This window comes from Mastigoproctus giganteus, chromosome 4, assembly GCF_048544385.1.
Source record: "Mastigoproctus giganteus isolate SK-2022 chromosome 4, ASM4854438v1, whole genome shotgun sequence".
Taxonomy (NCBI): Eukaryota; Metazoa; Arthropoda; class Arachnida; order Uropygi; family Thelyphonidae; genus Mastigoproctus; species Mastigoproctus giganteus.
This window is the reverse complement of record NC_143578.1, coordinates 192,056,599-192,072,046: the sequence shown is the minus strand read 5'-3', so window position 1 is coordinate 192,072,046 and position 15,448 is coordinate 192,056,599. Positions and strand designations below refer to the sequence as shown.

The window sequence follows — 15,448 nt, the reverse complement described above, 5'->3', positions numbered from 1 at the left end:
GCCATATTGCTCTGGGAAATGCGGTGGTCATTCCCTGACCTTTCCACAACCTCTGTATTTGGTGGTGACAGGCTCAAACCCCGGTCTAATCAAGAAGCGTGTGCTACGCACTGCTGCTCCTTCCCACCTGGCTACGCAGGCGCTACACAAGAAAATAAAAGTAAGCAAGCAATGGATACACGACATAAACTGGAAGAGAACAGAAAGGGGCAGATTCCATCATTTACTGCAGGACTTAGAAGAAGATGAAAATCATTTCAAGATGTACTTACGGATGAATAAAGAAGAATTTAATTTCCTATATAATCCAATTAAGGATGACATTCAAGGGCAAATTACAAAATTTCGAAATTCAATCAGCACTAAGGAAAAATTAGTTGTATGTTTAAGGAAAGCTGAAATACTGCAAGTTTAATTTTGAACAAGGATTTATTCTGTCAAAATACGAAACAAAAATTTTTAATGAAATTTAATTCAACGAAAAACTTCTCAACCCTAAAAATTGAACTTGTAAGAAATTGTTATGTATGAGTTGTTCAAACTGAAATGATCGACTTGTTCATCCTCTCAATTTGTTAATTGTAATTCTGTTGATCTATTTTCTTCCTTTGGCCATTTTTGAGCGTCCCTGTGACTGGACATTGGTGGTAAGTATGCCGAGTAGCTGGTCGAAGTGGAGGGTGCTTCGAAATAGGCACAGGTGCAATGTCCGTGTTGCTGTTATTTGATTTCGGATATTCTTACTTGTGCGCTCAAAACAGATTATTTACTTCTAATTTAATTTTCTATTAGCATTTCCTCCATTTTTCTCTTGTCAAGCAGTCATGCCTAACGAAATTTCTGTTTGAACAGAAAAATCTGACTCCCTGACAATGTCATTCGCCCTTGAAGCCCGACATGTTATCTTGTGAATACAGCCAATCACAACGGTACTCTCCACCATTGTGATTAGCAATACACTAATTGCTAAATATAGCTCCCCACATTTGATGCTAGACATGTATACAAGTGAAGTCTTAATAGTAATAATAGTGTGTTTCCGCCCTTAATTGCCTGTCTCTCGAGTATATTCATGTGAACAACCATATCATGGTTAAAAAATGCTAGAAACACGGCCATTGTTTTTCTGAATACTTCCCACTTTTCTTCTTCTTTTTTTTTTGTTGGGATGGAGAAGTCTCCTTGGGAAAACTGCTATCTGGATTCAGAATCATACCTTTGAAGTCACATTTCATCTTCAGTTATGTTTCAGGAACGTGTCATTATTAGTTTCACATTCAAACAATCTGATGTTTGTTGTTTGTTCCTCTGTTAAACTGTGCCTCTTCAGTTATTTATGATTTTATCCCTTCCCCAGGATCTATACAGACATGAGATGAGATGGGATGGAATGAGGTGAGGATTTATGATGACAGAGTACCCGTGTGATATTTTAGAAAATATCAAATGTTTCTTTTTGGTTTTTCTGATTTTAAAACATACTGAACACACACACAAGTCAGTTAGTGCACTCTCACATTCTGAAATATGATGAAGCATGAAAATACATCTGTTGTTGGCTGAAAATAACAGACTGCCGTCAGCAAGTAAACAAACTTACTGCAAGGAGGTAGGGATAAGAGGTCTAAATATATTATGCTTTGTCATAGCACACTCTTTCTCAATCTTGAACAACGGGCACAATGGATACTTTTTGAATAGGCCTCAAAGTTTTGCATTAGCAAGTGGAACTCCAATTGAAACTTTGCTTAATAATGACACTTCCTTTGCAAAGAGTCCTGCATTTAAAATAGGTTTATGCTTCAATTATATCATAAATACATATAAAAATATAATAAAAATATATATAAACAAATACATATGCACTCACTCTGGGGTAGGATTTTTATGATTATCTAAGAAGAATAAAGATGACAAAGATTTCCCTTCATGTGGTATCCACTGATGAAGGCACCTAAATAAAATATTTAATGAATTTTTGAAAAAAACAATTAAAAAAAAAGGTTTTTACTTTTAATTTGATACATTTGTAACATGTTTATTTGCAACAATTAAAAGTTAGGACAACTGAAAAACTTGGAATTATAGCATAGCTTGAAAAAGCTAGTTGAATCATGTATTTATCCTACACATATTAATGGAATTCATATAAAAATGAACACTTTTAAATTTAGATTGAGACTACTAAAATATTCCATATTTGAATACATTACCACTTAAAAGGGCTGATTTTTTTTATGGTAATCTGAAACACAAAAGTTATTAGAACCAAAAATACAGGTCGAAGATTAAGACGACAGAAGGTACTATAATTTTTGTAGACTACAATTTTCAGGAAACACACGGGAAGAAGATCGCTCCAAAGAACAGAATTAAAAGGGATAAATGAAGAAGAGAAAACAGTTAGTTCTATGAGTTTGCAGTTGAACAGTTAAAGGATGTTGACTAAATGAAGCATGTATTCAGACTGGTCTGGAAGACAGCTGAAATTACAGATGGCAATTCAGAAGCAAAATAGCCTGGAAATATCCACACAAAAGCTATGGGGAAATAAGATAAATATCTGTACGTCTGAATGTTTCAGGTAGCTTGCCGATACCCATCATCAGACCTTGCTGCTGACCAAATCCTCCTACCGGATGCTGAGACCTAAATCTTTTTTAGGTCTGAGCATCTGGCAGGAGGATTCGGTCAGCAGCAAGGTCTGATGATGGGTATCGGCAAGATACCTGAAATGTTATTCAATGCATATCAGTTTAGGTAACACCTAAATAAAATATATTAAAACTCCACATGGTAATTTAGATATATTATAATTTAAATAAAGATTTTAAAGATTATAATTTAGATTTTAGGTCTGAGCATCCGGCAGGAGGATTCGGTCAGCAGCAAGGTCTGATGATGGGTATCGGCAAGATACCTGAAACGTTACTCAATGTATATCAGTTTAGGTAAAACCTGAATAAAATATATTAAAACTCCACATGGTATAAAAGAGTGGTAATTAATATATATTATAATTTAAATGAACCTATCATTCATAGGCTTATGCCCAGGTAAACTAGCCCCATTCTTAGGGATGTACTTTCTCCTGAGCATTTGCTTCCAGAAAAGGCTTATTTCGTTAACATTAAAAACTTGTTAGGGAAGATAACTCTCCTAATCAACAAGCTCTTGGAACCCAATTTTAACGGTCTCAGATGCTTTTTTTTTTTTAATCAGCACTGGATGTCTCTCCCTGCCTTACAACATTTTTGATATTTGCCGTTTTTGAAGCACTCAAACCAGCCTCTGCCGGCTTTAATCTTCTAAGTGCACAGTACTGCCACCTGTTGATGGAGCTTTAAGTTTCAGATCATCATCACAGATCTGCTTGGCATGTTTGCAGATATAATAGGCACTGTGTTACTCTTCAACTGCTTTTTCCCCTTATCCATATTAACAAAAGTCTTTCCATTTCCACAAAGTCTCTGCCCTTATGCACCGATGTGGAATTATCATCACTAACTTTCACTCTTTAGAATGTCCTTTTGTTTAACTATTGTAGAAATGGTTGATTGAGGAAAACCATATTCACGTACTAATGCACTAATTTTTACTCCTTTATATTTTTTATCATCTCCTGCTTCACTTTAATGGAAATTATATTCTTAACTTCTACTTTAGGAGCCATGATTAATTTCAATTTATTTAATTAATAAATTAAAAAATAAGTAAATTAATTATAATTCACAAAACTGCACTCCGTTTACACTGAACATCTGCATAAAACAGAAGATGAACAAAGAATGCCCATTATGTATTTCAAAATAAAGTAGAAATGTTGTGCTGAACAATTACAGAGACGCTGATTAGTTGAGAACAAATTGTACGAGTGATGTTCTGTGCACTAACTAGCCAAGTCTTCACCCATGCATCATTCCCAGCTGTATTGGCAAGCTATCATTCCTACAAATATTGTCGGTCCGTAAAATTAAAGCGCTTATGGGAGGTAAATAGGTTCCTGAGAATATTGGATGTCCATGTTAACAGAAGTTGAGACACCACCATATATGATTTTTATGCAGCAAGACTAAAACCACTGATTCACTTACTTTGTTGATGGTCCCTTGAAACTGCCTCACTGTAGTTCTCATATTTTGGTACTGACAGGAAATGTTGAGATCATCTACAAACTGGGCAGTGTCCACCATGTGTTTGAAAACTGTTCTGCAAATGCATTTATTGCAACTATGAACAGGGTGAAGATAAGTACTGATTTCTGTTGAACTCCCTTTTCCTGCAAAAATAATTAGACAATGCAGTTTTAATGCACACTTGAAATGTGTGCCATTGCAGAAAGTTTTGTATCAAAATAGATATCTGTCCACACAGTCTATGGGGCGCCTCCGTAGCCAGGTGGGAAGGAGCAGCAGTGCGTAGCACACGCTTCTTGATTAGACCGGGGTTCGAGCCCGTCACCACCAAATACGAAGGATGCGGAAAGGTCACGAAATGACCACCCGGAGCAATATGGCCTTAGTTGCTAATGCTCCTAAAAATCAAATAACATAACAAATAACACAGTCTATGGTGATTAAATTCAAAGGATCCTTAACATCCATATGATATCATGGGCTTCTGATGTTGAAGAGACTGTGACCTTGTGTTAACTCAGTGGTGATGGCACCCCAAATGGTAGGAAAATGGTAGTGGATCACACGATAGGTGCCCAACGTGCTTTTTAAATTTTTGAAAATGTTTTGGGTTTTCTTTTATGTTTTTGAATTCTGTTTAAACAATGCCAATATTTAATTTTTTCTTAATGGATCGCAATATTTACTGCATGTGCTTCATGCTTTCATAAAAAAAAATTTATTTTAAAACATGCTGTTTTACACCTTTTATCCTAAAAAAAAAAAAATTATAATAATAAATAAATAATATAATATAAATAATTCTGCTGAAAATTACAAAACACATTTTAGATATCAAATAGAAACCCCTCTCATTTTCCTCCATTTTCCTGTTGAAAAGACCGTTACATGCATGAAATTTCACACAGGTGCATATATTTCTGTTTATTATATATCATTATTAAAAATTATATTATTAAAAACATTATATATATATATATATATATATTCGATACTATTAGTCACATTTTAACATCCTACATAGTTTGCAAATTTGAAACTACATATCTCGCTTCTCAAAGCGTACCAAACATCTTGAGAGAATAATGTGTTTCACGTTCCTATCTTTACTATGCGAAAAATTAAATCTTTCAAAAACAACTAGGGTAAGACAGTAGATGTTTATTGAACTGGTGGTAGAGGGAAAACTAGAAACCTGAAAATTTAAACCAACAGCAGCAATGCTTGTCTAGTTACATGATACTCTTCAAGCAAAAGCAAAATATTTGCAAAGATAGTGGCAGGGAACCTGACAGATTCTTGCACACTATTTTCTGCAAAGAAAACTCAAAAAAAAAAAAAAAAAAAAATCACGTCACAAACTACTCAGTAAAAGTAGGACTATACTTAGGAATTTTTTTAAAAAAATGTTACCCGTATGGTTATAACACGGAAATGTTATTTTCGAGTAAACTATCAAGTGACTCACCACCACAACTGGGTTAATACCAAAGGAAAGCATTTCTTATGGAATCTTCTAATCTCACTAATATGTCAAGCATTGATGTGATCCATCTCACTACAGAAGTGAGGCTTGATTGGAGAAAAGGGTAAATTGTGATCTGAGGTACTTAGAGGAAAACTAATATTAATGGTGTACTTTTAGTATAAGTATTAGTAGTGGCAAAATGATGCAAGGAAGGAAGCTTGTACAATAAAAAAAAATAATAATAATAACAATTCTCTTATCATTTGCCTGTTCATTCTAAAAATTTGTCCAATTCTCCTTTAAATTCATCCATTTCAACAAAACAGGTGAAAATTTATTCCAACACTCAATTACTCATGCCTGAAAGCAAATTTTGCAGATCTATTCTACAACCATCCTTTCCCAAATTAAAATTCATGTCACCACATGAGAGAAATATTAAGGATTCCATCAGCAGTCAATCAGTCCCTCTCACAGTCTTGAGAAGCTGCCTTTTACAGAATTCTTGACTTACTTGGTAAGAATATCGCTTTTAAACTCATGATTTATCTTGGCACTCTTCTTTGCATCAATCCATCCAAGAGATCTAAATCCCTTCTAAAATGAAGCTTCCACTAAGAAAACTCCATGAGGTGTTCTTGCAGCCAGTCTGCACTATTCAGAGAACTTCTGGGATGTAATTTGTGATTTTTATTATTCACATGCAGTACCATGTATTTATCAATGCTAAATGTCAAGTGGCACTTCGTGGTCCACATGCCTAATTTATAGCCATTAACCACCACAATCTTTGTATCAACAACAAATTAAACTTGATATGACCACATCAATATTATAATACACATCAAAAACAGTATAGGGCCAACACAGAGTCCTGAGGGACCAATTTATATATATATAGTCCAAGAGCAGTGACCATTAAAACCCACTCTTACTCCTACCATAACTTGCCACCACAAGGGGAAATCTTGTCTATTCAATTTGAGTGGATACAACAATGTGGTCATAAAGGAACTGAATGCAAAAAATAATTTTGATATCATAACTTGGATTTTAGGAAAGCTTTTGATACTGCTGCATGTGGAACGCTGCTGTACAAATTGGAGCTGTTGTTGTTATTGTCGTTATTTTGGTTTTTAGGAGCATTAGCAACTAAGGCCATATTGTTCTGGGCATATGCGGTGGTCATTTCCTGACCTTTCCGCATCCTCCGTATTTGGTGGTCACGGGCTCGAACTCCAGTTTAATCAAGAAGCATGTGTTACGCACTGCTGCTCCTGCCCACCTGGCTACGGAGGCCCCCCACACAAATTGGAGCAGTGTGGCATTAAGGCCAATTTGCTGCTATGGATAAAGGGATGGTTGAGGAGGAGAAGATAGCGAGTGTAATCAATGAACAATGCTCTTTATGGACTAATGTTATTAGTGGATTCCCCCAGGGTTTGGTGTTGGGCCCATTGTTATTTTCTATATTTATCAATGATATTGATGAAGGTATATTCGGTTTAATGTCCAAGTTTGCAGGGTTGCGCTAAGGATAGTAATGATAGTGTGCTACTGAAATGTGATCTAAAAAAATTAGGCAGATGGGCTGAGAAGTGGCAAATGCAAAGCACCGCATTAAGAATTCTAATTAGAAAACCTCGTAACTCGAAAAACGTTGATTTTACAGGAGACACAAAAAGAGGATTTTATTACATAACCTGCATCCACTGAGACATTAGGGAAGGTTATAATGACAATGGAGTTACGAGTTTTGCAAATTTGCTTTATGCAGTGATGGAGTTACAAGGTTTGTAAAAATGGTTAATTTGCTGTTTTATAAATTTACTGGAGTTACAAGGTTTTCTGAACCAATTAGTTCCATCTTCTCCTAATATGTAGCATGAAAATGTCTTTTTCAACCAAAAGTTGAGTTTCGAAGTTTTCTAATCATGGTGACGATATGAGTAGCAGTAATTCGAGAGTAACATACAAATCGTGTGTGATTACACTCAGGGTAGTGGAGAATGAAAAGGACCTGCGGGTAAATTGTGCAGTCAGATATGAAGTTCCCAAGCAGTGCAGACAGGCTGCCAGGACAACTCATGGGGGTTTTGTCAATGATATACAGGAACTTTGCTAGTAGGGATAAGGAAGTGATTATCCTTTGTATAAGGCAATGGTCAGGCCACACCTTGAGTACTGCATACAGGTCTGGGGTCTCATTTTAGGAAGGATGTAGAGCTGCTGGAATGAGTACAGAGAAGGGAAACAAGATTGGTGAGCAAAACAAAGGGCGAGTTCTGCAAATTTTGCTCTTCAGTTCTGAAAATTTTAGCATTTGGATACTAGGCACTTTCAAGGTGATCTGATTGAGGTGTTTAAGGCTTTGAATGGATTGACGAAGATCACTGCTGATGGGATTCCTCCTCATGCTCAGACCACACACAAGAGGGCACAAATTCAAATTGAGAAAGAACAGTTGCAGAATAGATATGCGGAAGTTTGTCTTTAGCCAGCGGATGGTTGATTGCTGAAACAAACTTCCATCTGTCATTGTGAAAGTTGATAGCTTAAATAAATTCAAGGAAGAACTAGACAAACTTTCAAAGGAAGTGGATAGGTTAAATTGCAAGTGTGTGGTTCCCCCCCCCCCTTGATGCTGCGTATAAGCTTGCTTTCTTGCATCATATGCCACTGCTAATGCTTTTTTACTTCCTTCTAATAGCTAATAATCAGATTGCTCAGACAAGACCTCAGTACAAATCCAAGTTATGATTGCTGTGTAACTGTGTTCCCAAAAAGTTAATCCTGCACTGACACCATGACTTGCAGGTCTGTGATTATTCAGTTTCCTCTTTTAATCTTTCCTTTGTAGAGGAGAGATGACTGCGTCTAAAGTCTGTAAGGATATCCCATAAATTCAGTGATGCTCTCAAAATTATGGTTAAAGCTTTGCCTGCTTCTTTTGCAGCTTGGTTTAATATAATTGCACAGATTCCATCAGCCACGAATTCCTTATTTACTTTTAGCTTCAACAAGTTCTCTTCTAATTTTCTTTCAGTTATTAATTTCAGTATGGTGAAGTCTTGTCTGACTAATTTGATTGGATACTATGATGTAGTCACAAAGGAACTGGATGCAAAGAATAACTTTGATATCATATATTTGGAACTTAGAAAGGCCTTTGATACTGTTGCACATGGAAGACTGCTGCACAAATTGGAGCAGTGTGGCATTGGAGGCAAATTGCTGCTGTGGATAAAGGGATGTTTGTTTGTTATTTGGTTTTTAAGAGCATTAGCAACTAAGGCCATATTGCTCCAGGGATATGCGGTGGTCATTCCCTGGCCTTTCCACATCCTCCGTATTTGGTGGTCACTGGCTCGAACCCCGATAAAGAGATGGTTGAGTGAGAGAAGACAGAGTGGTAATTGATGGACACTGCTCTTCGTGGACTAATGTTATTAGTGGAGTCCCTTAGGGTTCAGTGTTGGGTCCATTGTTGTTTTCTGTATTTATAAATGATATTGATGATGGTATATCAGCTTAATGTCCAAGTCTGCAGACGATACAAAAGTTGGCAGGGTTGTTAATGACACTAATGACAGTACACTGCTGCAACAGGATCTACAAAAGTTGAGCAGATGGGCTGAGAGGTGGCAAATGAAGTTTAACATTGACAAATGTAAAGTGCTGCATATGGGAAGCAATAATCCCAGAGTAATGTATCAACTCTGTCGTACCACACTGACAGTGGTAGAGAATGAAAAGGACCTGGGGGTAATTGTGTAGGTAGATATGAAGTTTTCTGAGCAGTGCAGACGGTCTGCAAGAGTAGCTCATGGTGTCTTGTCAATGATATACAGGAATTGTTTTAGCAAGGAATAAGGAGGTGGTTATCCCCTTGTATAAGGCAATGGTCAGGCCACACCTTGAGTACTGTATACAGGTCTGGAGGCCTCATTTTAAGAAGGATGTAGAGCTGTTGGAACGAGTACAGAGAAGGGCAACAAGATTAGTGAACAGAACAAAGGGTTGCTCTTACGAAGAAAGGCTTAAGTTTTGCAAATTACAGTGTCTGGAGACTAGGCACTTGCGAGATGATCTGATTGAGGTGTATAAAGCCTTCAATGGTTTGAACATGCTTAATGCTGATGGGATTCTTCCTCTTGCTCAGAATAATTGCCTGAGAAGGCATAAATTCAAATTGAGGAAAGACGGTTGAGGATAGATGTGCAGAAGTTTGCCTTTAGCCAGAGGGTGGTTGCTTTCTGGAACAAACTTCCATCTGTCGTGGTAGAAGTTTATAGCTTAAATAGATTCAAGGCAGAATTTGACAAACATTTGGAGAGAGGGAATGGGTGAAATGAAGGTTTTTTTTTTTTTTTCCCCCCGACTGATGCTATATAAGCTTGCTTTCTTGCATCACGTGCCCTTGCTAATGATAATGTTATTATAAAATCATCTAATTCCACTTCAGAATTAGGCATACTACTGGTACCTACATCCCTAAAAACTTCTTCACGTGTGAATGTAGATGTAAAATATTTATTTAGTTGTTGGCAAACTATACAGGATCATAAATAGTTATGCCATTTATATCAATAACTATTGATGTAGACCTTCCCTTCCCTTACAGTATTTACATAAGCAAAGAATTCTTTGTACTTTTCCTGGCATTCTTAGCCAAAGGGTTCTTATTATCTATCTTTACTTGTCTAATCTAAGTAATTTGACTGCAAGTTAGTTTGTAATATATACCCTGATTATTGCCTTAAGCCTCTGTGTCCCCCTGATAATTTATACTCATCTCATGCATCTTTCTTCTCTATCATTAATATCATCAGTTCACCTGACACCTGTTTAGATCTGAATCTTAAGCACCACCACCTTTAGTATTAGTAATGGCCACATGGTGCAAGGAAGCCTATGGCTTATGCTGCACCAGCCAAAAAAAAATAAAATACCAAAAAATAAAATAAATAAATAATAATAAAATAAAATACCAAAAAATAAAATAAATAAATAATAATAAAATAAAATAACAAAAAATAAATAAAATAATAAGAAGAAAAACAAATTAATAATAATAAGAACAACATTAAAAAAATAATAATAATAAAAATTAATAAGAGAAAAGGAAATGGACAACCTATGGATTTCCTCCTCCCTTGGGTAATTATCCAGCTGACCTTTGAATTTCACCACACTGTCAGCCTCTACCATCCATGTAAGTAACTTATTTCCGTAATTTATAACTCGCTGGCTAAAATAAAACTTCCTGTAATCGAGTCTACTACCATAATTTGAAATTATGGCCCCTAGTTCTAGAATTATTTTTAACTGTGAAAATTTCGTCCTTATTCATTTTGCTTATGCCTCTCAGAACCTTAAATGCCTCAATCAAGTCTCCTCTAAGGTGCCTAGTTTCCAAGTTCTCCAACCCACATATTCGAAGTCTTTCTTCATATAGACGCCCTTTTGCCAATCTCACCAGGTGAGTTACCCATCTTTGGACCCTTCCAAGAAGAACAATTCTTTCTTGCAGTCTCCATATTTGAACACAGTATTCCAAGTGTGGTCTAACAATAGCCTTATATAATGTGATTATGACGTCCTTATCTCAACTAGCGATTGTTCAATAGGACACCATGGGCCCTCCCTGCAACCAGTCAACAATGCTCGGAGAACTTCACATCTGCCAGTATCGTAATACCCAAGTGCCTTTCCTCCACTACTGGCTTTAGTTCAACTCTGCCAAGTGTATAAGTTATTTTGGAGTTACTGTTCCCAAGTGCAATACTTTACACTTTCTGGATTAAAGCTTAGCTGCCATTTTTCTGACCATCTCTGAAGTCTATCTAGGTCATTCTGAAGAAGCTCTGCTTGGCGGCAATCATTAACTACTCTACCAATCTTTACATCACCTGCAAATTTAGACATCACGCCCTCTATCCCTTCATCGATGTCATTTAAATAAATAAATTTTCTGTTTATACTCCGGGATGACCAAATGGTCAGAGGAGCCCACAAGATAGCCAGAATACAAGAAACAGCACCGTATTCAGCAGTCACGGGCTTTAACCCCGGTCACTCAAGGCACGTGTACTTATGCACCCGCGCGTCTGACCACTTAGGAAAATCAAAATTTAAACTCAGCAATACAAGGGGTATTGTAAATAAAATGTTTAGAAAATAAATTCCATTATATCTTCTTCAAAGTAAACTGCAAGAATATACTGGCCTGAAAACTTATTTTTTTGCTTGTTTCCCTGAAGACTGTCAACAAGATACTTTTCTTGGTTTCTTTAATTACATATAGTTTTTCATATTCCATGTCATCTTTTAAAGTGTGAAATTAAACTGAACAATGAATTTCCAAAATCTTTAATTGTGATGTTCTGTTGGCATTTGATGCAGAGAATCATTGCAGTGTTGCAGTCTGGAGAGCTTTTCTGTGATAAAACTTTGAAAAACTTACCATTTAAAATGATTAAATGAAATGGAGTCATTATTTTCATTTTCTGTTACAGTGTGAGCCTAATCTGTGAAGGTCCTGGTTCATTTGATTTAGAAAGGCTAAATGTGCCAAAACATTCGCAAATAGCAGTGACACTTTGATGGTAAAAAAAAAAAAAAAAAAAGAGAAAGTAAATTAAAGTAACACAACAATTTATTCAGAAATTGCAATAGGAAACTAAACTCTGATTCAGCAGTTGTAATGGAAATAATATTTTTAAAACTGAAATGACAAATAAAAAAAAAAAAATTCATAATTATTATTACCCATATAGTGCAAGGAAGCCTCAGGGTTTTGCTGAAACAGCCAAAAAAAATAAATAAATAAAATAAATCATAATAATACCCAAGCAGAGACCCAGTATATATTATATGAAGGAGTACGTATTATTATTATTGTTGTTGCTCACACTACTTCTCCCTGATTGGGGGATTCCACTCCGTGACGGGCACCGCCACCAAGTACACAAGGTGGTTGCAATGACTGGTGCCACTGCTGGTTGAGGAGCTCCCTAACCACCCCACAGGTGCTCAGGACTGCAACCTCCTGGAGTTCCCCACAGGTCTTCTCTGGGAGACCCGCCACCGTCAGGCTGCTATGCAGGGTTCCCGGCACCACACTGGCAGTCAACACAATGATCAGGACGGTTGCCACATCTCCCCGAGCACATGTCTCAGGCCCGTGCACTTCTTAATCCCCTCCCCGTGGGTTCTCCGGACGTTGCCAGTGTTGGGCACCACCATGCCAATTAGGCAGGCAGCCCCCTCCATCCCGTCCACAAGGGCTACGCCCAGTCTGACCCAATCCATTATTATGGCGCAACCCCAGCACAGCTTATGGGCTGGGGTCTCCAGCACTGCCCGGGACCTGCACCCGCAGTGCGGCACTTCATCGCTAGCCTCCAATGCACTACCCTGGCCACCTGGTCGTGTCTATGAGTGCACTCAGTCTGGCAACCACCCTGCACCCTGGCGGCAATGCACTGGATCACTTCTGAGGCCAGGTGGCACCATCAACACGTCTCATCCGACATTCCGGACTCCTCTGCGATGCACCTACAGTTTCTGGTGCTGATTACCAGGTCCTGGATGGCCAGCACGAATCCTTCAGTCTCAGAGAAGAGCATCCCACCCGTGAGCCATGCACTGGAAGCAGTGTCATCGATGTGATCCTGATGGAGGTCACTGCAGTGTCTGTCATGGAGTGTCCTCCCTGCCCATCCCATTAGCCTCATTTCTTGTGCTGTCTGGGTGGGAGGGGGTTCCTCGCTTAGGTTGAGTGGGGTACACATTTATCCATCTTTCCCATGCCCCAGTGGAGTGGCGCTGCATTGTTCCCGAAGCAATCCCTCACATTAACCATCGCTGCTTTCCGTTGCTCTATCAGGTCCCTTCCTCCCTCTTTCTGAGCTATTGTTAGTGTCTCTCCACTGCTGACTTCGGGTGGTGTTGGCGGACCTTGGTCATCACTGTCCTTATCTTCCGCATGACATCCTCTAGCTCAGTGTTAGTCCATTATTATTATCATCATCATTACCCCACATTATTTCTCCCTGACTGGGGGATTCCACTCCGTGACAAGCAGTGCCACCAAGCACACAGGGCAGTTGCAATGTCGAGGAAATCTCTGACCACCCCACAAATGTTCAGGACTGCGACCCCCCTGGAGCCCCCTGCAGGTGTTCTCTGGGAGACCCACCGCCGCTAGGCTGCCATGCAGAGTCCCAGGGACCACACCGGCGGCCAACACGATGATTGGGATGGCCGATACTTCCTGCATATGCCACATCTACCCGACCCCATGCCCCAGGCCCGTGCACTTGCCAATCCCCCAACGGGCCCCCTGGATATTGCGAGTGTTGGGCACCACTATGCCAATCAGACAGGCAGTCCCCTCCATCCTGTCCACAAGGGCCATATCCAGCCTGTGGCACGGGACGGTCCCACTCGCCATATACCAAATAAATCAATAATTATTATTATTATAATAAATAAGGGGAGAGATGGCCCAGTGCTTAAGACACTGGACTACCAACCTGATGGACCACGGTTGGAGTCTCTCCTTGGCAGAAGCGAACATGGTTCCATCACGCTGGGAGACCGCCATAATAATAGTAATAAATTAGAATAACAATAATACACCAATTAATAGTAATAAAAAATTAATAAATAAATAAACATCATGAGAGTTGCTCCGATGGACCTACCTACCCCCATGGTCGGAGTGGCAGCTAAGGCACATTGTGGCACCATCTGGTGTCACTCCCGAGAACTACCACTGCACATAAGTCGAAGCTAAACAGGTCCACCTCCATAGATAGATGATGTCGCAGAGAAATATTAATCATACTGCACGAGTGTGGTGCAGGATAAATTCAATCGCATTCAGGCCTTAGGCAAAGGGGTCGGTTTGAAAAATCTGAGATGGTCTCCTGAGCAAGACAGGGGAGCAAGTGGCACTATCCCCGAAATGGCTACAACAAGATAAGGGCAAGACCATCTAGCCCCACCAACTGAAAGTGCTTCCTGTGCAACTGCGCTAGTAACCACCCGGGAAGGAAGAAAATGCCAACACATGAAGCAGAGCATCGAAATGAATATGTACATAATGCAAGCATATTATGAAATAATGAAGCTGGAGACCGATATGACAACGTACAGGGTCAGACTACATACCAAGTGGCAGAATAAATCTCGGAAATTCAGGTGACTGAACAGCAGACCAGAGGACCATTGTCATGAAGAACCTGATAGCCCCTGCAATTTTGGAAAAAATCAAGCAGGATGTGAGCAATCAACTACAAAGGATAAAGAATGTGGTTAATACAGAACCAGAGGAGGAAGAACATACCACCACCGAACCAGAGGAGGAAGAGCAAGAAGAAATACAACCCACATAGCTGAAGTGGAAAAACACAAGGTCATGATATCCAGAATAGAAGACGGCCCTAACAGAATTTGAAGGAATGGACTCCACAAACACCCACTTGATACCGAAGCAGAGATCCAATAGAACCTTGTGGAGAGTCACAGACCACCTCAATGAGCAAATAATACCACATACCTTGAAAACAATGGTGCAAACCTGGAGGCCATCCACACAGTTGTGTATTGTGCTGCCATAACAGCCACTAGGATTAATGGAAGAGAAACAAGAGACCGGCAGCAGAAGAACCAAAAACAGATGGAGCTGCCAGCTTGGGAAAGAAAACTTCAGCAGAAGATAGAAGAATTAAGAGTCAAGATAGGCCAATTGGCCGTACAAATGGTTTAATAGGAGTAAGAAATTGACTGGAAAAGTGAAGAGCATCCTCAAGAGAGACAGCATCCACGGCAAACA

The 15,448-nt window shown here is 38.8% G+C and overlaps 1 protein-coding gene across 1 annotated transcript in view; it reads right to left on the bottom strand.

Moving 5' to 3' along the window:
- Ge-1 (Enhancer of mRNA-decapping protein 4 homolog Ge-1) overlaps positions 1-15,448 on the bottom strand; it is a 527,075-nt gene that overhangs the window by 354,085 nt on the left and 157,542 nt on the right. The window contains exon 9 of the mRNA XM_090372439.1: positions 1,871-1,954. Coding sequence (XP_090228565.1) covers positions 1,871-1,954 — 84 coding nt within the window. The remainder of the gene's footprint in view (positions 1-1,870; positions 1,955-15,448) is intronic.